Source organism: Dipteris shenzhenensis, chromosome 11 (genome assembly GCF_047967505.1).
Source record: "Dipteris shenzhenensis isolate YYH24624 ecotype China chromosome 11, Dip_SZ_1.0, whole genome shotgun sequence".
NCBI classification, from domain to species: domain Eukaryota; kingdom Viridiplantae; phylum Streptophyta; class Polypodiopsida; order Gleicheniales; family Dipteridaceae; genus Dipteris; species Dipteris shenzhenensis.
In genome coordinates, this window is record NC_141606.1 from 9,567,076 (window position 1) to 9,594,256 (window position 27,181).

The window sequence follows — 27,181 nt, forward strand, 5'->3', positions numbered from 1 at the left end:
TTACAGCATGTTGAGTATAGGCAAATGGTTCATAATGCCATTGCACCTCTTGCAAAATGGATATAGACTATGCTTGGAGTGCTTTTGTGCAAGCACTAATTCATAACTATGGGAAGAATTACTTGCACGAATCATGGAAAATAGTTGCTAAACTATCAAAACTTGACAAAAATAAGTCCTGATAGGGATTTAAATTAGCCTAATCTTGCATTCTTGTGTCAAGCTAAGCATTTGTTACATAGTAACGGCCATAGGAAAATTGTGAAATGGGAAAGTAAGGCTAGGCAAAAGGCTCTCTTGGTGGATAAAGACTATTCTTCTAAACTATTGTTCAAATTTACATTCTAAGAGGCTCAGAATATTTGTTGGGTTTTTATATCATATGGTTGTTGTTAGACTTCCTCATAGGTGCACCTTGCTCATGCCTATGTCACTCACTTTGCCCAATAGTTTGGGAATCCAAAGTCTCATTCACAATAGGTTCAGATGGCACAATAGAAGCTTTTACAGCATGCCTCAAATATTATTACTCTTGCCCAAGCTTTGCAACTTGAGGCACCTTTGAAAGAGAGAGAGCTGACAAATGCATTAAAATCATGTGACAAATGGAAGTCTCCAGGTTGGGATGGTCTTAGGGTGGAGTTTTTTCTTGTGTATCGAGATGCCCTTAAGCCTATTTTGTTGCATATGATTAATTATGCCTGGCAGAATAAGTGAATACAAGATGCTTGGAAAACAGGTTTGGTTAGGCCTACTCCTAAAGAAGCATATTTATGAATCATTTACTGATTGGTGACCTATTACACTCATGCTAGTCATTTGTAAGGTGACTGCCAAAATGTTGGTTGAAAGGATTAAAGATTTTTTGCACGATGGTCTACATCCTACCCAGTATGGCTTTATACCTTGTAGACGTATCACTGATAATGGTGCCAATGCCTATGTTGGGATAGAATACGCAAAGTACACTCAACGGGATGCACTTTTGCTACAAGTAGAAATCGCCAAGGCATTTGGTATAGTACAATGGGACTTTATCTCTCAAACCATGCAATCTCTGAGATTTAGCAACAGAATGTAACGAGTTATTTATTGGATGTATAGTGATAGTAAAGCAGCTTGCATCTTGTCTGGGGACATTTTTTATCTGTGGACTTTGCATCGCCCGCTTTGTCCATTGCTCTATGCAATAGTTGCCCATCTGATGCTTTGATATATTCATCATTTTGTGGATATAGATGCCTTGCATTGCTCTATGCAATAGCTACCCATCCAATGCTTCAACATATTGACCATCTTGTGAATATTGATACCTTGCATGGTCTGGAGATACGTGGAAGAGATTGCACAAGTTTATGTAGATGATTTCTTCTTCACTCCAAAGAATATTCAGAGGGATTTTTCGCAAACTCATATGTGCTTAATCAATGTATGGATTGGCTATTGGTTTGTAGATAAACTTTGAAAAATCAAGCTTCTACCTTTGCATGCTAAAGATTGGCACTGTTCTCTATGGATTAGAGAAATTGTGTTGCCCAATAATCTTGGTTATCCCCTGGGATGGACAGTCACTCTCCGCCAGCAAACGGGTTGGGTCCTTGCAAAGCTTAAAAAGAAACTAGAATATTGGAAACAAGCCGCTTGGCCACCACTACATGTTCAACTCTATATTGTGCAATGAATTTTGGTTGCTTATATTTAGTTATTCTTGCCTCATATGATGTTTAACAAGAAAGACATTACATCTTTCATGTCCATTCTTATAGAGACATTTTGGCACTCTCAGCATGGCCATAAGAGCATCAAATTACTCCCTATGAAGCATCTTTGTTTGCCAAAGATGAATGGCAAGTTGAATACTTTGAATATTCATATTCGTATTTTGGCACATACAAGAAAGATGATGCTTTCTGTAGGGTGACCACCAGCCTTGGGCTACTATGATGCATCACTTACTTTTGCAGTTAAATAGTCATGCTTTTGGACACTGGCATCCCACTTAATGGAATTTCATTCTGGGATATATTGATGTAGAGTTAAGGGTTGCCCTTTTTCCTCTAGAATGTTTTCAAATTGGAAAGAAATTCTCTTCTCTCATCTCAAATGGCTTGGTCACAAACCTCTTGAGGGGCATTCCTTGCATGTCAAGAGTATGCACTAATCAGAGGTGTTTGATTTTCCCCTTTCCCTGAACCTAGGTGCTCATATTTTATTTCCTCCAAAGGGTTTGTTTGGTGGGTGATGTGCTTCATGTACATCATACATTATTATCCTTTCCATCAGTAGCCAGACTGTATAGTTTAGGGATGCATTATCGACCCCTTTGGCAATATCTTTCCCAAATGCTTCTTTCTCAAATTCTAACATGTTTCTTACCAGTACTATAGGAGCTTAATCATTGGCTTATGGATTGGGATCTACATTGCCAGGGTTCTGTCACTCAACCATTATGGTTGGATGATATCACAATGGATAGTTTGTATAAGGTTTTGATGCCTCCACCTTGGATTGTAGATTGGGGAAATCAAATTTGGTTGTGGGTGACGCTTGGGATTATTACTTGGCCAACTCCTGGCATGCAGACATACTACACCTGCTATTTGTCACATATGTTTGGCTCCAAGGGAATCCTTGCTCCAACTTTTCTGGCATTGCCTATGATTCGTGACTTTCTGTATTTTCTGCAATAGTATCTCTGACCCAATTTCATATAGCTTGCTTTGGCAAGTTTTTTGGCATGTTCAGGATTTACATATGGAGGCATGAGTTTGATCTTTTATTCACTTGGGTTCAATACTAGGGACTCTGAACTCTATGGAAAGTAAAAAATCATAGTCTTTGGAGATTCTAATTTTCGAAGTTTCACTACTTTTGGATGTCGCCCCTGCAATCTTTTTATGATTTTCTTGGTGTTTGTCAGATAGATTACTCTCCTTACTTGTCTTACAATAAAATCTTTTGATATTGTAATTGCATGTCCCCTCTTTTGGGATAACTTCTTGTAATATAAAGATACAGGGATTTCACCCAAAAACTGTGTGTGTGTGTGTGTGTGTGTGTGTGTGTGTGTGTGTAAAGAGAGAGAGAGAGAGAGAGAGAGAGAGAAATACTTTGATACACAAAACAATGTTCTAAAAACACTAATTAGAAATTCAAATAAAACTAAATATCATTGCAAAATTTTATGTGACTCTTGTACAATGTGTTAAGACTTCTTGAAAGTTGAAGGGGGAAGATAGCAACCTGCATCCATCTAGTAAAATATAACTAGTGGTTGTTCCTTTGTTGAGAGTATCTGGGCTAGTACCATCAAGACCTATGCCCTCCCTATGCCTACTTGTTACCCATGTTACAAATTTAGATTGGGGTAGAAGAGATAGCTAGCCATCCTCTAGCCACCATCAAGTCAATGTTAGCTTCCCTCTTATATTATATTCTAAAAAATCAAAGAATAATACTACCTTACCTCTACTAAATTCTTAGTCTTGCAAGTTTAAAAGGATATGGAAGTATTCTTTCAAGGGTATCTCCATAAAGGGGGTTTGAATAAGAGAAAATTTCATAAACTATGAGCTCAAAGTGTGATTCTAAGAAGAAGACTAATCAACTCATATAATTTCATGAGAAAGAAAATTAAGACAAGTTCTTAAGTTGTGTATAAAAAAGGAGTAATTAGAAGTCTATCAACAACTACAAACCAATTTCAAACTTACAACAACTACCTAGTAAATAAAGTATATCTAGTTGGTTTATTAAAAAAAACCAAGGTTGGAGCAATTTATCCAAAACTTCTTTCCCAACCAAGAGTAGTAAAAATATTGAACTATATAACACCGTTGGTATTGATTTTCATTATTGAATCAAAAAATGAGACAAGCGTTTAATAACTTGCAACCATAGGTATGTATAATTAGCGATCAAAGCAAAGACTTCTCAACATTTTATGAGTGAGGCAAATAGTGTTAACAATTTTCCTAATGGCCATTTAGTAGACTGAAATCAAAACACAAACTATCAACTATTTTCCTGATGACCATTTAGTAGACTAAATCCAAAAGACAAACTATCAACTATAACGACTATAATGCCAAGAGGGTAAAACAAAATAAGCTTGGTGGAAATCATGCATATGTTATTGAAATTGCCGCATGCTCTAAGGATTTGATGAGGTTATTGACTAGTATATGCGTTACTACCAAGTGATAAGATCATGGTTTTATAAGGTAGGATGATCTTTTATAGAAGCAATGAGTTATTTGGAAATACAAATTTAAGGTCATAATAATAGTATCATCTGTGCAAGTATGTCTTTATCTACTAAGCATGGTTGCATGATGAGGATGCCAAATGTGAATCAATAAAAGTATCTTTCGATAGTAGTTTGCCCCATCCAATACTCATGGCACTTTTCCCAACATGTTGTAAATGCCTTTATAATAGGAGCCTTCTTTGTCCCTTGGTTGTGGCATTGTTTACAATGTTCTCTTTCATTTTTTAAAACAGTTTGCTTGGGTTAAAATATAGGGAGCACAATAAGCCAGTTAATGCATGGCTGAGGATAGGGAAAGGGGTTGGCATACAATTGAACCAAGTTGAGACAAGGAGAAGTGGGTGTAAAGAACCATGTCTCCTTTTTATCTTCCTCTAGATCATACTAAAAGTATATGCTTATTTAAATGCGATGTCCATTGTGTGTGAATGATGTTTGTTCATTTTGCTAAAATACATTCATACTCATCCCATAGTTGCAAAAAATGGAATATGCTTAATTACAATTGTATAATAAGTTTGTTAAAGATATACTTTATCGTGTATAAGGTGCTTGTTTGTTTGAAAAACTTTAGCATAGTTAACATAAGCATTGATAATTTAGTATTGATTAAAAAACAAAACATAAGCATTGATAATTTAGTATTTGTTCAAAATTGAAAAAAAGGAGTTTAAAAATAAGAGAGTAAAAATTAAAAGAATAAGAGTATAAGAATAAGCGTTGATCATTTTAGTATTTATTTAAAATTGAAAGAATAAGACTACAAAAACTCAGGCTTGAAGCCTTTAAAAGTTTGCAACATCATGAGAAGTACATCCAAAGGGTTAGGATGAGAAAACCTTAAGACAAATTTCAAGAAATAGGTCATATTTGCTAAATTACAATTATGTAAGTAGTTTGTTAAAGGTCATCTTTTATCGTGCATAAAGGTGCTTGTTTGTTTGAAAAATGTTAGCATATTTAACATAAGCTTTGATCATTATAACATTTATTCAAAATTCAAAGATAAGAGTATAAAAATTATGCTTGAACTCGTACGAAAGTTTTACATTATCACATTAAGCACATCCAAAGCATAAATATGGGAAAGAACCATATCTTGAACTAAGTTCTTAGGAATATGTTCTTGGTGACTTTTAACTTGCATCTAAAAAGGAGTGTGTAGATTTAAAAAAAGACACGATTAATACTTGCATCTAAAAAGGAGTGTGGAGAGAGAGAGAGAGAGAGAGAGAGAGAGAGAGAGAGAGAGAGAGAGAGAGAGAGAGGATTGGGGTAGAAGAGATAGCTAGCTATCCTCTAGCCACCATCAAATCAATGTTAGCTTCCCTCTTATATTAATAATACTACTTTACCTCTACTAATTCTTAGTCTTGCAAGTCTTAAAGGATTTGGAAGTATTCTTTCAAGGATATCTCCATAAAGGGGTTTGAATAAGAGAAAATTTCATAAACTATGAGCTCAAAGTGTGATTCTAAGAAGAAAACTAATCAACTCATATAATTCCATGAGAAAGAAAATTAAGACAAGTTCTTAAGCTGTGTATAAAAAAGGAGCAATTAGAAGTCTATCAACAACTCTAGACCAATTCCAAACTTACAACTACCTAGTAAATAAAGTATATCTAGTTGGTTTATTAAAAAAAACCAAGGTTGGAGCAATTTATCCAAAACTTCTTTCCCAACCAAGATTAGTAAAGATATTGAACTATATAACACCATTGGTATTGATTTTCATTGTTGAATCAAAAAATGAGACAAGCATTTAATAACTTGGAAGCATAGGTATGTATAATTAGCTATTAAGCAAAGACTTCTCAGCTTTTTCTACGTGAGGCAAATAGTGTTAACAATTTTCCTAATGGCCATTTAGTAGACTAAAATCAAAAGACAAACTATCAACTATTTTCCTGATGGCCATTTAGTAGACTGAAACCAAAAGACAAACTATCAACTATAATGACTATAATGCCAAGAAGGTAAAACAAAATAACACTTGGTGGAAATCATGCATATGTTATTGACATTGCCACATGCTCTTTCAAGGATATCTCCATAAAGGGGATTTGAATAAGAGAAAATTTCAAAAACTATGAGCTCAAAGTGTGATTCTCAGAACAAAACTAATCAGCTCATATAATTCCATGAGAAGGAAAATTAAGACAAGTTCTTAAGCTATGTATAAAAAAGGAGCAATTAGAAGTCTATCATCAACTCCAGACCAATTCCAAACTTACAACTACCTAGTAAATAAAGTATATCTTGTTGGTTTATTTAAAAAAACCAAGGTTGGACCAATTTATCCAAAACTTCTTTGCCAACCAAGATTAGTGAAGATATTGAACTATATAACACCGTCGGTATTGATTTTCATTGTTGAATTAAAAAATGAGACAAGCATTTAATAACTTGCAACCATAGGTATGATTAATTAGCGATCAAGCAAAGACTTCTTAGCTTTTTATGAGTGAGGCAAAATAGTGTTAACAATTTTCCTAATGGCCATTTAGTAGACTGAAATCAAAAGACAAACTATCAACTATTTTCCTGATGGCCATTTAGTAGATTGAAACCAAAAGACAAACTATCAACTATAACGACTATAATGCCAAGAAGGTAAAACAAAATAACACTTGGTGGAAATCATGCATATGTTATTAGCATTGCCGCACGCTTTAAGGATTTGATGAGGCGGTGAGTCCTCAATAACGGGAATGCCCTCTAGCAAAGGACGTGTGTGTGTGTGTGTGTGTCTTAGAGAGAGAGAGAGAGCGAGAGAGCATGTGTGTATGAACTAGGGACACGAGGTACATGAATTGGAATAGTGTGTGAAGAACGGGGGCCACGTGGCGATGAAAGAAAGAGGCAAGGGATCCGTGTCTTTGACACGCAAGCGGCGGCCGCTAAGCAGGCGGGGAGGAGGGGTCCTATGGACCCTTTTAACCGTCAGCGTGCTTATTGTGCGATCCTTGCTGGCTTTATAGCTATGGAGTTCGCACCGTCTTCTTCTTCGTCTTCGTCCTTCTCTTCTTCTTCTTCTTCTTCTTCTTCTTCCCTCGAGTTTTGGCTATGGCGACCCTTTGCTCCTCCCTCTGCTCTTTTCCTTCCCCTCCCCTTCCCTTCCCCTCTCCACCTCCTCCTTCATTCGCTTGCTCGCAGATTATGCGCATATTCCTCCTGCGTTATCTTTAGCGCAGCTCACACCCCTATAAACGTAGCTTGCCATTTCGCATTCGCAGCAGGAGCACTCCCCGTTATGCCAGCCGGTTTCTCTCTCGCACTGCATTCGAACTTCGAAGTCTGAGTGAGACATCATATCATTGACGCCCGGGAGCCCGCTCTTCAGAGTGCATTGAGAGCGCGAATCTATCCGTGCCTCATGCCTTACGGCGGAGGCGGCAACAACAGACCTCGTTCAGCTCGATTCCGAATGCGGGGAGCACGGTTCAAGGAGCAATGAAAGCCGATTGAGCATTCGAAATCAGGCAGAAACTCGCAGGCATCAAAGTCGATGCAGCGAAGAAGCGGTCCAATCGGGTGAAGCATCGGGCAGCAGAGGCAAGGACGAAGGCATGACAGCCTCAAAGCCGAGGAGGGTTCGGTGGAGTAATCTATACACATTTTCGTGCGCTAGGCACCTTCAGCAGGACGATGAAGCTGCTCCGGCCTTCGGAGGAGAAGGTTACTCTCGAATCGTTTACTGCAATCAACGTCTCGACCCTCGTATGCACTATGCCTCCAACTACGTCTCCACCACCAAATACAACCTTGTTACATTTTTCCCAAAGGCTCTCTTCGAGCAATTTCGGCGTGTGGCCAACATCTACTTCTTATTCTCAGCTGCCCTCTCGCTCACTCCCCTGTCGCCCTTCTCAGCTGCTAGCTTGATTGCTCCTCTCGTGTTTGTCGTCGGAGTGAGCCTGGCAAAGGAGGCTATCGAAGATTGGCACCGATTTCTACAGGCACGTTACTTTTCCGCTTTGGTTACTTCCCTTGCTTCATAGATGTGCCGTTCTTGCCTACTTTTACTAAAAGCGAGTTCTCTGTTAAATTTTCTAATCAAAGGATAGAGCTTCCTGGCGGAAGCGATTACAATTTCTACAGTAGATAGTAGCCGTCTCACGGTTTGGTTGCCAAGTATAATTGTGGCTCATGGCAATGTATGTTCACTTCAATGCAAACACTAGAACAACCTATTTAAAAACCTGTTTATGAGTTTCTCCAAGTTCTTAGAGTCTCAACATCTTTTTTTACACACGAACAAAGATCGCCAGTTGTTCTCTATGTCGCACTGAGGCATTATGCTTTGTGTATCTTGGACCGAAAGGCCTAGAAGGGACAGAACTTTTGAAACGCGGCAGGTTGCCTACGGTTCCTTGCTGATTTTTACTGTTTACCAATTGAAAGATTGGGAAGTTGTAGTCTTATGGTGGGATCAGGATGATTATTTTGAGGGTGCGTATGCCTGCTTTTTTTTTTTGGTTTTGTGTTTGTAGCGATTCTAGCAATACCATGGGCACTCGATTACATTGTTTAGTGACAGTTTTGCTAATCTACAACTAGTCGCTAGCTCATCTCAAGGAAAAAAAGATCGCCATGCCCCCTTACACCTCCTCCAGATCCATTTGAAAAAGTGCTATAATTTTGTAGACGTTTCAATTAACTGTTTAGGATTTGAGCCTTTCAAGGTTTACGCACATTACTCAAACACCAGTATAAGAATTCTTAGTTGACGTACAAGACTGAAAATCAACACATTGTCGTAACTCCTGCTATGATCTACCCTAGGCCTGTCCATATTACTCGAGGGATTTGTCTTACTCTTAAAGCAGGCATAGGTCGAACCTATCAAAACTGCCATATCTAGGTCAAACTTATTCAGGAGCATGCTAACAACGCTAAGTTCTTCAAATCATAAACTTATTTGACTGAAGATGTGTAATGCCTAAAGGGACCAAGGGCAACTTGGTTTTGAATCCTTTGCTGTTTTGCTATTGGCACATAGACCTGGAAATAAAATCTCTGGGAGTCAGGCTGCGTGAGGAAATTTCGCTTTCATGAATTCTTGCTGCATTCGGCAGGTATGGAACCAGGATCTTGTTAGACGCCCCTATCTTTCAAGAGTACATTCATTTGCTTCCGCACAAAGGATCCTGTCCACCCCCCCATGTGCTGTCTTCCTTCCTCTCAGATCTACCCACATGGCATGCTTAGTTACTGCCCATGTAGCAGTCCTAAGCTAGTACTTGGCAGCCCTGATCTGCCCACGTGGCCACATAAACTGCCATGCTTGCAGTCTCGTAATCTCATCCCTACCACTGCTGTTTTTTCTAGATGCCCTCATTTGGGGGATTCATGTGTGGAGAGATGACCTTTATTCTCTGACACCTTCTCATTAACCCAATGTGGGCCTGCACCGACCCAATCAGAGAGATGCTCCATTTACTCCTGTGGGAGAGCTCTCAGGAACGATCCAAAGGGCGTCCTTGAACATTGGTCAACATCTTCTGCTCCTCCACGTACGCTCCTCAAAATCCTCAAATCCTCTAAGCCAATTTGGATCACTAGCATCACTGATCACGACTGGATGTGGCACTCAAGTCAACTGACTAATGACTATCTATCAAGGGTTGGTTTAAACCTACCAAGCATCCAGTTCTGTCCGTAAACCCTGTCCAATCCACTGGACGAGAGAAATCCCCGTGGCTGGCTTGCATAGACTCCCTTCACAATGTGTCTGTCCAGAAATTTTGGAACTGCATCCATCAGTCTCTGGCACCATGCTCCTGTTAAACTTCATTTAATGTGTAACCCTAAGTCCACCAAGGTCACATGCAAACTCTCATCTTCTTATGAAATCTGGCTAGCTGCTGTGACCTGTCTCTGTCAACGACTCCTTGGAATGCAAACTCCACAGCCATCATGCAGTAGGTAGTTTCCCACTTTGAGTGTCTCAAATGTCTTCACCCTTCATTCCCCAAAGGACATCAAAGAATCCCAAGCAAATAACTTAAATTTACAGAAAAGCAAGGAGAGAATACATACCTTGAATGCATCCCATCTCCGTTGGAGAACACCAATACTTGGGAAGCTGAGTAGCCTCCATTGTGATGTGGTCCAGATGTTACCTGCTATGACTGCAAGCCAGGTATTGGGTAAAGTATCCACCATTGGTGGAAATTCCATCCACTTTTTGGTTATTATACTGTGGTGTTGGGAGACCAATTGCTTTCGAAAGACAAAAGAGAAATGATGCTCAATTAAAGTATTGCAAGAAAATGAATTACATGTGGTAATACATGCCTTAATTTATATGGTTTTTGAGGTTTTGGTTGATCATGAGCCTTTTCGTATTTTTGTAATCAGCCTGACTTGAGAGGAAGGAAGACTAAAAAGGTAGTCAGAATCAAGAGGTAGATGCTTTGAGGAGAATCACTGAAGTTCATGTGCTAAGTCTTGTTGAATTACAATCTGAAATTCATTCCTTCTCTAAGATGCCTATGCAAAACCGACAGGTATTTTGCTCACATCTGGTAGGAAGTCAAGGATGGTAGCTGTAAGTGGGTAAGGATTCTTAAGATATTGACAAAGTTATTTTTGAGGATGAGGCTAAAAATCAGTACACAATGCGGAATGGATTGTTATCCCTTAAGGATAAAGTGTGTATACTTGATAAGACTGACATAAAGGGAAAAATCTTATATGAATGTCTTTAGACTTTAAGCCTGTCTAGTGACATAGTCAGTGACTGAGACTCAAAGTTTATTGGACACTTTTGGCAAGCAGTTAGAAACTACTTTAACCTTGAGCTCCACAGTTTATCCTCAAACCGATTGGCAAATGGAGAGTGAATCAAGTTATAGGGGATATGCCCAGGGCACATGTCTCGAAGGGAGAGAGATCTTCAAATGATGGAACTTACCTTCAAGTGCTCAGCACTCGCATATAGGATATAGCCTATTTTCACTGATGTATGGGTACTAGCCTAGATCACCAATTGCCTTGGGCTTAAGAATATGAAGGTACAAATTGCAAAATATCTCATAATAGACATGCAAGAAATGCTTGTACAAGGTAAGGATTCCATAAAAATTGGTCCAGATACAACAAACTTTTATGCGGATCAGAAATGTACCCCTAGAATTCTTAAGGATATGGCTGTATCTTAGAATTCCAAAAGGCTCTAAGACTTAGAGATTTGGAATGCATCATTCAGAAAATTGTAGAACTCCCTTCCGATGTTCATTCAATTTTTCATGTGAGTAGGCTTAAGAAGAAACTTGGAGATGGAGATAGGTTAGCATCTCATAGAGAACTGATAGAGTTGGAGGATTTGACCTGTGTCCGCATGAACCTTAAGGTTCTAGACACAAGGCAAACGCAACTAGGGAAGAGAATCATTACGAGTAGTATATAAAGTGGAAAGATAGAGGTGATGAAGATTCAACTTGGCTAAGAGTTGTTGACATAAAAAAAAGCTTTCGTGGATTTATTTCAGTGGACATAAATATGTGAAAGGTGGAAGAATGTTACATCCCTAGCTAAGCAAGGTTAGCTAGTGGCCCACCTATAAGTGAGGAGAGGGACCAAAGTGCTATATTTGGATGGAGGTATAGAAGAAATGGAGACTGTATGCTAGTTAAAGCAATATGCCGGGGCTATATATTGGCATAGGCTTATTGTAGGGGCTCTGCCAGTTGATCCCTGAGAATCTTTACCTTGACTATATGCTACTGTCTTTTGTCCATCATTATGCTGATTAACTTATTCTGGAGCATGATTTTCCTAGAGGCATTGTTGGTCTCCTACAAACCCTTTAAGAAATTCCAGGCGCAAGTTGAATATGTGGTATAACTGAATCCGCGGTCTTCCAGGTAATTACAAATAGTGTTTCAGCATCTCTAAATATTCAATCTTTGACTGCTACCAGATCTGCAGGTTTGGTCACCTTACGCGAATCTCTCACATCCTTGGCTTCGCCTGTTGGGATAGATGGGGTCAAATCCTGACCTGTGCGCCCCCATCCAAGGAGGACATGGGCGAATGACACCTGCAGAGGGCAAGGGAATGAGAGGACTGACACATGGGCAGTAGAACAGCATGCTATGGGGCACATCTAGTGTGGAAAGGGAAGCCACACCCTCAGCATCATGGCTGTGCATGCCATGTGGGCAGCATGGCAGGCTGTGCAATAGCAGCATTGCACTCATGCTTCTTGGATTAGGTTTCAGCCCTTATAGTTTTATGTGGAGATTCGTATTTCTTTATACGGGTTCATGCATCCCATCTAGGAGCAGCAGTTCCCCATGTACTGGCTTACCCGTCTGTTAGTCTTGTTTAATATGCTCTGCCCATCCCTGAAACTGTATTTGTATTTGTGGGCCTGTTCTTCATGCGGTTGTAATTCTTGCATCGTGTTTTTAAGCACTTCTGGTTTCTGCGTTGTTGTCTCTGTTGCTACTGAGTGAGGGACCCATTGACAAATTGGCATCTTTTTCTTGAAACGTGCAGGATAAAGATGTAAATAATAGGAAGGTATGTGTGAACCGCGAAGGAAAACTTGTTCTTCAAGGGTGGAAGAAGCTGAGGGTTGGAGACATTGTAAAAGTGGAAAAGGATAATTTTTTCCCTGCTGATCTTTTACTGTTGTCATCTAGTTTTGAGGATGGCATTTGCTATGTCGAAACCACAAATCTTGATGGTGAGACAAATTTGAAGTTGAAGAGATCATTAGAGTGTACAATGGATTTGGATGAAAATTTAATAAAAACCTTTGATGGATTTGTGTATTGTGAGGACCCCAACCCACAACTATATAGTTTTATTGGCAATCTGCAAATTCCAAACAGAGAAAACCAGTCAGAATCTCATGTATACCCACTAGGCCCACAACAGATTCTTTTGCGAGATTCAAAGCTGAGAAATACACAATATGTCTATGGAGTTGTGATCTTTACTGGTCATGATACAAAAGTAATGCAGAATGCGACCCCTCCACCGTCAAAGAGAAGCCGCATTGAGAAAAAGATGGATCTTATGATATATCTTCTCTTTAGCGTCTTATTTCTTATGTCTGTTATAGGCTCCATAGTTTTTGGCATTGTAACTTGGAGAGATACGCCTCATTGGTGGTATTTGAGACCAGATGATACAACTGCTTACTACAACCCAAGACGGCCCATAGTTGCAGCTCTATTACACCTTGTCACTGCACTTATTCTATATGGCTACCTCATACCTATATCGCTATATGTCTCTATTGAGATTGTGAAGGTTGCACAAGCCATGTTTATTAATCAGGATGCAAAAATGTATTATGAAGAGACTGGCATACCTGCTCGTGCTCGCACTTCAAACTTGAATGAGGAACTTGGACAAGTAGACACCATCCTTTCTGACAAGACAGGAACTTTGACCTGCAACATGATGGAGTTTCTGAAGTGCTCTATAGCTGGTGTTTCTTATGGCCAGGGGGTAACAGAGGTGGAGATGGCTGCAGCTCAAAGGCGAGGAAAGAGTGTAACTCCGCAGGATGATGAGGATAATGCATTGGACACTGAAATTGAGGGTGGTGCCATCGTTGAAAAACCCCATGTGAAAGGATTCAACTTTAGGGATGAACGGCTGATGAACAAACACTGGGTACAGGAGAGAAATGTATCGGACATCCAACTCTTCTTTCGTATTTTGGCAATATGCCATACAGTCATTCCAGAGGAAGAAGAAGAAACTGGGAAGATTAGTTATGAGGCTGAGTCTCCGGATGAAGGCGCTTTTGTTATAGCTGCTCGCGAATTTGGCTTTGAATTTTACAAGCGTACTCAATCAAGTGTGCTGGTGAGAGAACCAGATCTTGAATCTGGCAAGATGTTGGAAAGGTGAGCTGGATTATTCTTGTTTTTTGACAAGAGATGTTTCCTTGCAGAAAAGAATCTGAGAACTCAGAATGCCTTCTGACTACCTGCTAGTTCGAATTGTTTTTTGGTTTTAACCAGATGGAGGGAATGTGTTATTTTGGCAGGGAATACCAAATACTTGAGCTTCTAGAGTTCAGCAGTGCTAGGAAGCGCATGTCAGTGGTGGTGCAAGATGAAGAGGGGAATATCTTTCTTTTTTGTAAGGGTGCCGACAGGTATCTTCTTGGACTCAATCTATCTCCAATATGGTTAATGTGTGCTATGCCAGTATTTTTTGTCAGAGCTTTACCGCCAACTTGTCATTTTTTAGTTGCAACGCATCATATGACAGGGCCACTCGGGAGAAATCCTTGTGGGCATGTGGGTGCTCACCTCGCTAAAGTCACCGAGTCTGAAAATGCATGCAGATCTTTGCCCATGTGGTATCTAAGCAAATATCATGTCTCCCAGCATTCTTTAACATGACAAAATTGTGGGACTCTTAAGTCTAACAGTGCACCGAGTTAATCCTCCACAATACCAGCAACCCGTTGGAACCCTGTCGATACTTTTCACAGCAAACAATCTTAAATGAAAGGGATGCGCTCATATCCAAGCATGTTCATAGACTTTCAGTAATGAATAGTTTCATGTTTTTTGAATTGCTGTTTACTTACTGGCCAGATAATGGCTACTTCCTAAACATAGGGTACCCTTAAAAATATAAATTTACAGTCTAGTTTGTTAACAGAAGGTATCCTTAAAAATATAAATTTACGGTCTACTACTTTGTTAACAGAAGGTATCCTTTAAAATATAAATTTACAGTCTAGTTATAACATTAATCCAGTAAAATGACAGCTGCCAAATATTATTTTCAAACACAGAAAACACTTCATGGCAAGGGTTGCAAGCTTCAAGGAATTAACAAGACCTCAGATTGTCCATGTATATTATTTCTGAGTTTGTGCCTCGACTCTGGCACAACCTGCTATTCATCCCGACAGCCTGCTACTAATCGTAGGCTGTCTAGCTGCAGTTTTACTGTTATACTCAAGCTTATGGAAATGAAATACGATACAAATGGAAGCACTCGACGATGTATCAAACCAAACTAGATGATTATATGACTCATATATTCAGAAGAAAAGTAAGAATTCAGGCCAATGTATTATGTAGCCAAAAATGGGGCTCTCTCACAAGTAAGAACAAATCCAATATTCACTTCTTACGCAAACTTCTATCTCCATTCTATCTTTGTCACTGCAATGCGTAGCAGCAATCTGCTCCAAGTAATATGTCTTACCGGTTCAAATCAACCAAGCCGCAACTATTGGATTACATTGCTCCCAATCATCACCAATTATGAGGTTCAACCCTTGGAGTCCTACCTTTACTTGGAATCAGAACTCAGAGATTGGGAGCTGAACGTTGGTAGATACTCCAGATCAAGTGTTGGCAAAGTCAATAAAAACTCGTAAGACTCTGACTGGTACTTGGTATAGCCCCCCTTTTGAGACGACACTCGCATGGTTAGCCAATTATTGAAATGTTGACCAAACAATTTTAGTTGTAGCTTCTCATATGTATCCAAATTCATGACATTGATGGCTGACTACCACACTGTTATGATATATCCTTTGATAGGTATAATGTTCTGATGGCAATTTTGTTTTAGCAGTCATTAGCACAATTATAGTTTCTCGAGATGTCAAAATGCCATTGTTGACTATTTCGCACCTTGAAATAAGGTTCTAAGGATTCGACGAATGCCTAACAAGAGTATCTATTCACAGGTAATTTAAGGTCTTTTGTAACGTCATATGCATTGAAATCTTTTCAACGGAATTTCAAGTGTGACGGCAGTCTATTGTCTGACTCTTTCTATATCAGTCTAGATTGCCCTTTGTAGCTGCTATATTGCATACATACGTACATATATATGTGTCTCTCTCTTTCTCTGTGTGTGTGTGTGTGTGTGGTGAAAGAGAGAGAGAGAGAGAAGAAGAAGAAGAATGTATTACCGTCCTCTGGGGGCCGAGAAACCGACCCATGGGACCCATGAAAAACACAATACAAGTGTCTCCCTTCTTTTATGGAAGGGGTAGGAAAAACAACTATTCTGAAATACATTGAGTAATACAACATTCCCGATATTGAAGAATCTTGGCAATAAAATTGCCCAGAGTGGCTATATGGGGTATGTATGTATGTATCTCTATCTATCTTTTTTTGTACGTATATATATATATATATACACACACACACACACACACACACTAGTATGACATTCTTCTAATATGAAAAACACAATTCGAATCTCTTTGTCCTCAAGTTTTCTTTCTCCCATGTCATTATTTTCGTAGGACATTCCCATTTCGACATTCTTTTTCGTCCTGCTCCTTCCTAGGTAAGATTCGTCTTTCCTCCTCTCTTCCATTGTCCTTTCTCCGCTCCATCGCCTCTCCTCTTCCTTCCATCTCTCGCTGTTCCATTGCCTCCTACATGTACTCACTCATGCATGCAGATGCACATGCACGCATGTATCTGCATATGTATATGTATCTGTATAGTGGACAGTTAGCTCGTCTGCATGCAACGGGGATCTGATATGAAAAGCATTGTGCGTGCCTATGTATGTCTCATTTCTGGTGTTTATAAAAAGTTTCTATATTTGGTCATAAGAATAAATTAGACTTGTGGATCTATGTATTCTTGCAGTGTAATATTTGAGAGACTAGGGCATGATGGAAAGGAATATGAGGAAGCAACGAGAACACATATTGCCAATTATGCTGATGCTGGACTGAGGACTTTGGCTCTTGCGTACCGCAAACTGGATGTTTCAGAATTCCAGTCTTGGAGTGCAGAATTTTCAAAAGCTAAAACATATGTGGGTGCAGACAGAGAGGCGAAATTAGACAATGCATCAGAGTTGATAGAGAGGGACCTTAGACTCCTTGGAGCTACAGCTGTTGAAGACAAGTTGCAGAAAGGGGTATGTAACAGACAAGAATTCCATCTTGTGTAAGGTTCTAAACTTGGTTGCAGAGTTGTTATGATAAGTGATTAAAGCATCTTTCTCCTGTTTGCATTGTTGTATAGGTTCCACAGTGTATAGATAAACTTGCTCAAGCTGGTATAAAACTTTGGGTCTTGACAGGGGACAAAGTTGAGACTGCCATCAATATTGGGTTTGTGCTGAACTGTGATTATTTGCTACTGAATACAGGAATCGCTTAAGCTCTTTCATGAAGGTACTCTTGTGCTAACTCACCCTTCTGTGCTCTGACAGCTTTGCATGCAGCCTTCTGCGTCCGGGTATGACCCAATTGATCATCTCGTTGGAAAATGAGGAGGTGAAAAGAGCAGAAGCCTCTAAAAACAAGGAACTTATAAGCAAAGTAATGTTCTGTAACGATATGTTTCCTTGTCTCTGTATGATATTGCAACTCACAGTGTGCATTTGTGACAACTCACAAATGAGCTTTTCTATAGGTCTGCCGAGAAAGCACAAAACGCCAAATCTGTTCCCGAAAGCAACAGATTGATAATGAGGAAGATATGGATGCAGCTTTTGCTTTGATAATTGATGGCAAGGCATTAAACTATGTTTTGGGGAAGGAAGATGAAGTTGAGCTGCTGCAGTTAGCCATCAAATGTAGCTCGGTAATTTGTTGCAGGGTTTCTCCAAAACAAAAGGCCCTGGTGAGTAGCTTGAATTATATAATTGTATATAATTCTTCAAAACCAATTTGATTTTGTACAGCGAGAATCCCTTTTCTAGGCTGTCAGTGACTTGTTACTGATTTGCAGTTCGCAGAGAGAGTATGGGTTCTGGGACCTTACTTTTCAAAGTTTTACGACTGTAATTTTCTTTCAATCAGCCATTGTGTGTTCCTTTTCTTATGTTATACGCTTTGATGTTATTGCATTAGCATCCTGCTATAAATTTTGTGAGAGAATCCTCTGTGTGTGTGAAAAAACCCACTGACATGTTCTGGTTTATTCAGCACCAGAAGCTAAGCAGTATACATCTAGCTGGAGTCTCATCATTGATGAAAATCATGGTGAGAGGAGGTAGGGATCACTCAAGGTGGGTGAAGGCAGATTAACGTGGCTCAAAGAGTGGAGTGCAAAGGGCTTGCTGTCAGCAATGTTGGGCATATGAATGATGGGCTTGACAAGTGCAGTTAAATAATCTACATCAACCCAAAGTTCATGAGTCATAACATTTGTGTTGCATGCATTCCTTGCAACTGTGCAAGAGGTTGGCCAGCTCACCACTCGTTATTCACCACAAGTTGTTTTAGTGCCATTCGCACATCATGGAGCCTTTCCAACATAGTGAAGAGAGGCCAAGCTCACACAATTCCCAATATCTTCTAGTTATTTTCATAAACCAAGTACATCATCTTATATCCAAGGGTACATCCATCCACATCATTGATTAGCTCACTCTCAATACCTCATCACTTTACATGGCTCAACTTTGACCCCTATCCACTCTCAAAGGTCACTCGACCATTCACACACTTCAAGCACACCATCTCCCACATGACCCTCAAACACAGACAAATTACTCGCATTCTTGGTGCGGACATGAATACATGAGCAAGACCTTGATCCAACAAACTCCTCCTCAAGGGATAATTCTAGATGCATTGTCTCTAGTTTCTCATGCCAGTTATGGTTCCCAAGGGTAGAGGCAAACATGCAATTAGGACATGCACATAAGGCTCATGTTTCCCTTCAATCACAACATTGTCCATCACCGCAATTTTCAACAATTCCTAGCCAAAGTAGTGCAAAAACGAAATTCGCACCTACCTGGAAGATCCAAACAGAAATCGCTATCTCCTTTAAAAATTCGCCATCCAGAGTGGCTCTGATACCAACTGACATGACCACGATCGCTATCGGGAATCCGGACCTGTATAGAATCACAAACAACCGATCATAGAACCATAAAGGGAGGTGCAGGCATGCTCACCACCCAACCGTGATGCTCATGGGTCCAGGACCCCTAGAATTCGAGCATCCCTCTGAGCCACAGACTGGGCTGCTGGCACGAACATTACATCCAACCAGTCCACAATGTCCCATACCATCAGAAGGTGCCTCAGGATTGTGTTGGGAATCCGGGCTACATTAGAAAGCAGGTGCGCGTCCGCAACACGGTCCAAGATCCTGACCGGCAAGGAAGAGCTAGACCTGCTATGACTTGCATGAATGAAAATTGAACCCCTAGGCCCCTTATATAGGCTCCAGCCCAGTGTCGCTAAAAATAGCAGGAACCCTCACTTGTCTGTTGCCCTTGCAACCCAACCTGAAATTGTCTGCCTAGCCTCTGGCCTCCCCAAGCTATCAAAGCTAGTCTTGTGCGCCTAAGCGCACGTCAGATATGATCCATGCACATGACACTTGGCAATTAGGTGCTAGTTTGTGCTTGAATTTGGATGCCTATTGAAGCCAGGAATCGGCTTGGACAGTGGGCTCATGTTGCCCCATGCCCTGCAAAGCTCTGTAGCATCATCATTTGGCTGCTCACTAATAACATCAGGCATTAATCCTGCAGATGGTTTAGGCTTCTTGATGTTTTGCTCTTCCTTATCATCCACTTTCCCTTTTTGCTTACGTTTTGGGCAATTCCGTGCCATATGGCTCTCTTCTTTACAGTGAAAGCATTTATTAGCCTCCATCAAGGCTTTCCTTTCCTCACTGGATAGCGAATTAGAACCTGGCCTATCATGCTTCTTCCCTTTGTTGAAAGGAGGCTTGAAAGCATTCCCTAGCTTCCCTGCTTTCTTGAAACTCTCAGACTTCCTGTTTTTATACTTGCTGGTTTTTCCCAACAGTAATGCATTAGCTGTGGTAGCATTCTCAATAAGTTGAGACATGTTGGTAACCCTTGTTTTAGTACAGTAATCCCTGATTTCCTTTGGCAGCCCACAACAGTATTTTCAATCTGTTCTGACAAGGACACATGCCTATAAGAGCTGACCGGCAAGAAAGCTTCCCAAAACTTTTTGTTGTACTCTTCTAAGTTATGACAGTGAGCTGCATCCAACTTGTGCCATGCTGTCATAACATCTACCTCAAAGGTAGTGGTCAACCAGGTAACTGAAAACACTTGCTTAAATCGTGGGTGCTCTATTTTGGAGCAGCAAATTTGTCCACCACTGTAGAGCATTCTCCTTTTAGAAGGTGGCTGCCTTCCGCATTTTAGATGACTCAGTAATTTCCCTCCTGAGAAGGTTGCATCAAACTGCTGCACAAAAGTTAAAGCCTTCAGCCTGTCTTGAGCCCCATTAAAGGTCTCAAACTTCACTGCTGTACCACCCTCTTTATAATCTTTTACCATCCCTTTGGGTGTCAAATTATCATACACAGGTGGCTGCAAAAATGGAGGTTGAATTGCATTCGCTCCAGCCTGTCCTGCATTACCACTACCCATTAGAGGATTTGTCAAACCTGCCCCAGGCATACCAAACATACCTGTAGGAGCTCCAAAGGTTCCTATCCTTCCACTTTGCATTCCTGGCTCCATGCCAATATTGCCATACATCATGTTGGACGTTGTGGGCTGTATTTCCCCAAATACATTGCCTTGCATCCCAGGCTGTAAACCAACAGGGTAATTTCCAAGCATTCTTGGACCATCATTAACTTGACCAGCCCTTGCTCGAAATACTGAACCCCCACCAAAATACCCCAGATGCATAAAGGGTTGGGGAAGAGCTTGCTGCCCTTGATTTAGATTATGAAAATCCCATCCAGTGGATTCAATCCAGATGGCTGTTTTTGAACCCCAGTAGGCTCCCCTGAATGAGAATGCTTCTCTCTCTCCTTGGACCTCAAAGGAGTATGCATAAACTCAAGGAACCTCGGGTCTTGTGTGAGCTGCGTGAGTGCTCCCACAGTGCTCACTAATTGTGTCTTAAAGATAGCTTCGGCTTCCTCTGCATCCTCAGCCTCTTTTGACCCTTTTGACTGAGAGGCACTCGCACCAAAAGCATTCACCTCTTGTTGTGCCTCAACATTTTGGTCATCTTGAAAGGCTCCCTCATGCGTGGATTGCTCTTCTTGCTCATCTTGGGAGGACTGCCCCTCCATATCCCAATCATTATCTGTCAAAGACATATTTGCTGATTTTCTTCTCGCTGTAATTGAATTACAGCAAACAACACTTCACTAAAGACAACAACCACAAGGTCACCTGCTTAAGAAAGATGGTGATGTCCCGGCAACAGAACCCTGAAACCTAGCCTCAAGGCTAACAAGAGGGTGGTAGAACACTAACTAAACAAAAGCCTTCACAATAAAATACTCAGCAAACACTCCACAGACAGATAGGGCGAAGGAGCGCTCATTTGGTGTGGTTGTACTCGATCCAAATAAAAATGCATTCTTCTTACCCAGCATACACTATGCTGATCATTGCTTTGCTCACTCCCACCTAGTTGGCATTTAACACTACCCAACCATGAGTACACAACTTGAGGCAAAGCCAGCCTATCACCCTCATGCCCGCAAGCTGCCCAAGAGAAGAATGAGCGGTGCAATCATCCGTACACCTGTAGGTACATCTACCGTACAACATCCTGTACATTCACGTACAATTACCGTACAACCACGTACGACTGCCCGAATAGAGGCTTTGGCCCTTTGCAGCCCATACTCAGGCGTACGATATGCCAGTCATACACCCGTACCAAATGTCCGTACACAAGCGTGCACCTGCACGTGATCATCCGTACATCCGTACTGCATCCCATGAGCACCCGTACACGGACCATATCGCAGTTTGTACGACCTCAGCGCGTGCTGAGGTCGTACAACAGCATATAAGCCAAGCCCTGCACAATCCGTACACACCGCCAATCGACCAGCCTGCGTCCACGCCTATGTGATGACCAGCAGCTCGCCAATAGGTCCCTTACCGTTATCTGCTCCTCAGCCCGTGAGCTTAAGCATACGCCCAGCCATCCGTTCATCTGTAATCCCCCTTTTTCGTTTTCCTCCCTGCGTGGACGATCCCATCGATTCTCCTGCTTCCAGGCCTTCCTTTCCAAAGTGGGGCTGCATGGGCTTGCCACGGGGCAGCCCATGCCTTGGGTTGCCCCCAAGGGCTTCATTTGCCCCTAGGCCCCCTCTAGTGGGGCCTTTTTGAAAGCCTACCAAGGTTTTTGGGCCCCTCTTGACCCTAAACGTTTCAGTTGCCCCCAAGGCACAATTGCCTAGGGGGAATTTGCACACCCACATCCTACGACCCCGCCATTTGATTACCGGGGTCAAGGCCACATGTGAGCATCAAAACTCACGCCCTCATGACACTCATAGTAGGCCGGACAGGTACATAGAAAATACTCCTTTGTCTCTATCTCCCCCAAGGTGCACAATGTGCAAATCCGCTACTCCTTGGGCTATGGCTCTTCCTGTCTCAATCTTGAGTCGATGGGATGAGACCCACATATGTCCAATGGCAATCTTGAGGGCATGTGAAATGTGTTTGTCCTACAAGTACTAGGGTCTGATGATCACTCCATCCTCCGATACTCTCAAGAAATGGTCGCGATAGAAATGGGTCTATCGCAATCGAGAGAGAGAGAGAGAGAGAGTCCATAATATATGGACTTTATATACTATTAATTATGCATATAGTATTATATATAGTTTATATATTATGTATTTTTAATGTATAACTAGAGCACGTTTCTCCTATCAAAATCTCAAAATGTTTCTAAACAAAACCTGCAAAATGCATTTCGTAAAACATTTCTAGTAATACTGGCTGTAAGGGAGAAAAATGGAGGAGTGGGAGGCAAGGAGGGACCAACAGAAAAGATAGAGCTGCAAACAAGCTGGCCGAGTCATCGATGACAAAATGATGGCATGTGCAGATCTCCTGAATAGTACTTATAAACTTCTCCAATGAGGGCAAGAACCTCTTTTAAAATTCTTAAGGAGGACTTCTCATTTCCTTTGTGGAAGCCTCTAGGGAACCAAATGCTTATCACTTTGAAGTAGTCTGAGTAACCCTAGCACAAAACTCATGCTTCACTGTATGTGGAGGCACAGCTTCGCCTTTCTTGCTCAACTTCTTCTGAAGGAGGCTTGCTTGCATAGCTTATGGAAACACTTGGCAAGATTCAAACAGCTAACCAAGATTGGAGTACTTGACTACTAGCTTTTTTCCTGGGTGTTGGTGTGAGTGAGAGTGCCCCGCCCGGGGGGGGGGGCGGGGGTCTAATATTCACGAGTGGAACAGATTTGCAGTCACCTGCACTTCTTGCTCGCCCCTATGGACCCACAAGGTGAATGCAGGCCCCTCAAGTAAGGACAAGACACAAGGGGGTTATCTTCCTCCCCTTTTGTTATGCAGCTCTCAAGGCATTCATAGGTTCTTTTCAAGAACAATCGTGGAATCCATGATAGGGTGGTGCCTCTCTGCACTTAAAGGCAAGACGTGAAACATAGAAACATGTATACCAGTAGGCTAAACCCTTGGCGTTATCAAACGATTATTCCTCCCCCTCTATACTGAACTTAGGGATGAAGCTTGCAAGAGCTTCTTGCAATCATTCCTCTGTGAGCCCAATGAGCTCTCTTTCTGTTGACAGAGCAATCTTCCTTAACTTATTATAAGATTTGCTGGTGACTTGAAGCACAATTTGTGTGCTCTCTGTATCCAGCATCATTGGATTCTCTTCGCTAACCACCATAACAAAGAATGTTCTTATGGACAGATTTCTTTGCCTAAGCGATTGATGGGATTTTTTCCAAGTCAGTCTCTCCTTCTACTATTTTCATTAACATGTGGTGTGGATGGTATATCGGTGTACCATGCGCCCAGTAATCTGTGCTTTGATTCTAGAAAATATCCATAATGTTGACAGTTAAATTAATGCAAGGAATTGTGTGGTCACCTTAGATTTTCAATGACATTTTTGGCTACATTTGTTGTCTTGGTTATCTTGCTTGTCTACTAATGATGTCCTTCATGGGTTGGTGTACCACACTGTCCTTTGCGGGGCATGTATTTGTAGAATTAAGGAAGAGGTTGTTGGTTTGCTAACAGTAATCTGCTTTTGTTAACTGCTTGCTGTATGGATAATTTTGCAGATAACTCGGCTGGTTAAGCATGGGACAGGAGTCGTCACCTTGGGAATTGGGGATGGTGCCAATGATGTTGGTATGATACAAGAAGCACATGTTGGTGTTGGCATCAGTGGAGTTGAGGGCATGCAGGTATTTTTCTGGTCTCAGCTTTGCTAGGTCCTATTACAGTTTGAGGTATAGTCCAGTTTTGAATCATGGTTCACCTGTCTTTTTTCTACAGCACAATTCTTTTGATCTCCGTCTTCTTAGGCCACATTTATGTCTTTTGATCTTGGCTTTTCTTCCTTGTTTCGTCTTCCATTTTCCGAGTGGTGATCTCTTATTGGAATGGCGGTTTCTTGATTCAGGCAACCATGGCCAGTGACTTTGCCATAGCACAGTTTTGCTACTTGGAGCGTTTGCTGCTTGTTCATGGCAGCTGGTGTTATAAACGAATCGCTGTCATGGTGCCATTTCCAACCTGCCATTTGGTTGCATTGTTTACTAAGGATTGCTCGATTGAACCTGTTCCTTGCATGGGTTGTTTTCTCACTTTGTGTATGTCCTGCTTGCTTGTCTGGTCTTCAGATCTGTTACTTCTTCTACAAAAACATACATTTTGGCTTCACTCTCTTTTACTATGAAGCCTATGCAGCTTTCTCAGGACAGGCAGCCTACAATGACTGGTATATGTCACTATTTAATGTGTTCTTTACATCCCTTCCAGTGGTAGCCCTGGGAGTGCTTGAGCAGGACGTCTCTGCAAAATTGAAATTAGAAGTAAGTATGCATTAACTGCCTTGCTGGATATTCCTGAGTTCTTTGAAGTCTTTTATATTTCAGTGACTCATGGATGCTACTGCGACAGTTCCCACACCTGTATCAGCAAGGAGTAAAGAACCTACACTTTGGTTGGATTAGAATTCTTGGATGGATGGGGAATGGCGTGCTTAGCTCTGTTATTGTCTTCTTCTTTACTATAAGTATCCTACAGCGACAAGCATTCCGCAAGGGTGGTGAAGTATCAGACTTGGAAGTCGTGGGAGCTACATTGTACACTTGTGTTATATGGACAGTCAACAGTCAACTTGCCCTGTTCGTGAAGTATTTTACGTGGATTCAGCACATATGTATCTGGGGTAGCATTCTTCTTTGGTACTTATTTTTGGTGATTTATGGCTATATACCTCCTACCATTTCAACCACAGCATACAGAGTATTCATTGAAGCCTGTGCTCCAGCACCTACATATTGGTTCGCAATCCTTCTGGTTACTATTGCATCTCTTGTTCCTTCTTTTGTATATCAGGCCTTTCGCAACATGTTCTTCCCTATCGACGATCAGATAATTCAGGAGTTCTCTTATCTTAAAAAAGATAGAGATTGGCCATGGCTGAAACGGGTTATGGAAAACACAACATTTCCAGTCGTCGTAGGTTTGACAGCAAAGCACCAGCATGGAAAAAGGAAAACCATCCACAAGCCTCAAAGTCAAGTCATGGATTCAGGTGATAGGGTTAAGCCATTCAAACCTAGTGACTCAGATCCTTAGATATTCGAGTGATGGAAATCTCCGTCTGGTTGCCCAATATTCATGAGTTAGAAGATGACTCTTCAAATGGATTTAATCATTTGAAGAGTTGTAATGTCAACCTGTAGTTGGCAGCTAGCGATGATACCGTGAAAAGGGATGGCAACTATCATCTGTGCAAAGTAACCATCCAGTGGAGAGTGATAATGTCACAACGAAAACAATTTTATTGTGGTAGCATCTAGTGGATATTATACGCTGGTGTTGAAGGACATGAATGGTTTGTTGTCAACCACCACTAATTCTTTCTGGGCCTGAAGGCCGTGCAGTTGTACTGTAACATAGTTCATTTTATTGAATGTGTCCATGCTCCAGAGTGCTCAAAATTGTCTCATTCTCTCTCTAGAAATCTCAGTTGGCCCAAATTGATAATGATTCTGGAATCATGTTAAAGGTTGTTCCAAGGGTTATCAACTTCATATGGCAGCCAACAATTCGACCAGGATTGCTTATGGCATGGCATGCAGAAGATCGGTTCTACTTTGAAGGCCAATTAGAAGTTGCAAATTATCGGCTGACCTTTTGTGAGCTGATGGCCACGGAACTGAATTGTAATAATGGCCACGGAACTGCATTGTAATAAGACGAGTAACTATGAGCAGTGAGGATCGCATATGCCATTGTAGTTGTAGAATGCCCTTTCGCTCGCTCAGTTTTGAAATGGATGGGGATTCTGTAATTTTGTTTAAAGGCCATTTAATACGGGAATGCTGGGACTCTTTACCTCCGAGCCTGGTAACTGAAAATAGTTTGTAAAATCAATGACCTTGAATAATGAAATTCTTACCGAGGATTAGCCAAAGGTCTTGCAGCTGGTTCTTTTGTAATCCTGTCAGAAATTGTAATTGTGAATAGAAACACACATCACTGGCATGTGGAGATATTTACATGGAGGTGAATAGCATGTGTACATCTGTTCTTGTAAAATTGATTTGTTGTTTTTAATTCTAAGTTAATTGCGTTAATATGTCCAACACCGTACACACATAAATTCATTTATACTTTGATTTAACTTGAATTTGCCTTGAAGACAAGAAGCTTGCTTGCATACTTGTCGTGGATTCTGAGATCACTGGTTTGGGTTCACAGAATCTCAATTCTGGGTTCACTTGTTCTGGATTTCGGATTCACTTGTTCCGAGTTCTAGGTTTTCAGATTCATTTGTTTTGTGTACTAGGTCCTAGGCTCACTTGATTTGGGTTTACATGTTCCATTTTGGTTTTGGGTTCACTTCCGAGCCCTGGGTTTCAGCGAGTCTGAGTTCAGGGTTCAGTTGTTCTCGATTCTAGGTTCAGTTGTTTCGGGTCCAATTGTTTCAGGTTTC

The 27,181-nt window shown here is 41.0% G+C and overlaps 1 protein-coding gene across 1 annotated transcript; it reads left to right on the forward strand.

Annotated features, from left to right (window-relative positions):
* The first annotated feature begins 7,304 nt into the window (after nt 1–7,304).
* On the forward strand, nt 7,305–26,664 carry LOC147896597 (putative phospholipid-transporting ATPase 9). The gene is made up of 11 exons (XM_087381132.1): nt 7,305–8,231; nt 12,781–14,147; nt 14,291–14,401; nt 16,887–17,163; nt 17,271–17,359; nt 17,461–17,569; nt 17,664–17,873; nt 24,291–24,416; nt 24,635–24,733; nt 24,855–25,046; nt 25,135–26,664. The coding sequence occupies exons 1-11, from the start codon at nt 7,842–7,844 to the stop codon at nt 25,816–25,818; spliced, it is 3,654 nt and encodes a 1,217-aa protein (XP_087237258.1). The 5' UTR covers nt 7,305–7,841; the 3' UTR covers nt 25,819–26,664.
* Nucleotides 26,665–27,181: the final 517 nt, after the last annotated feature.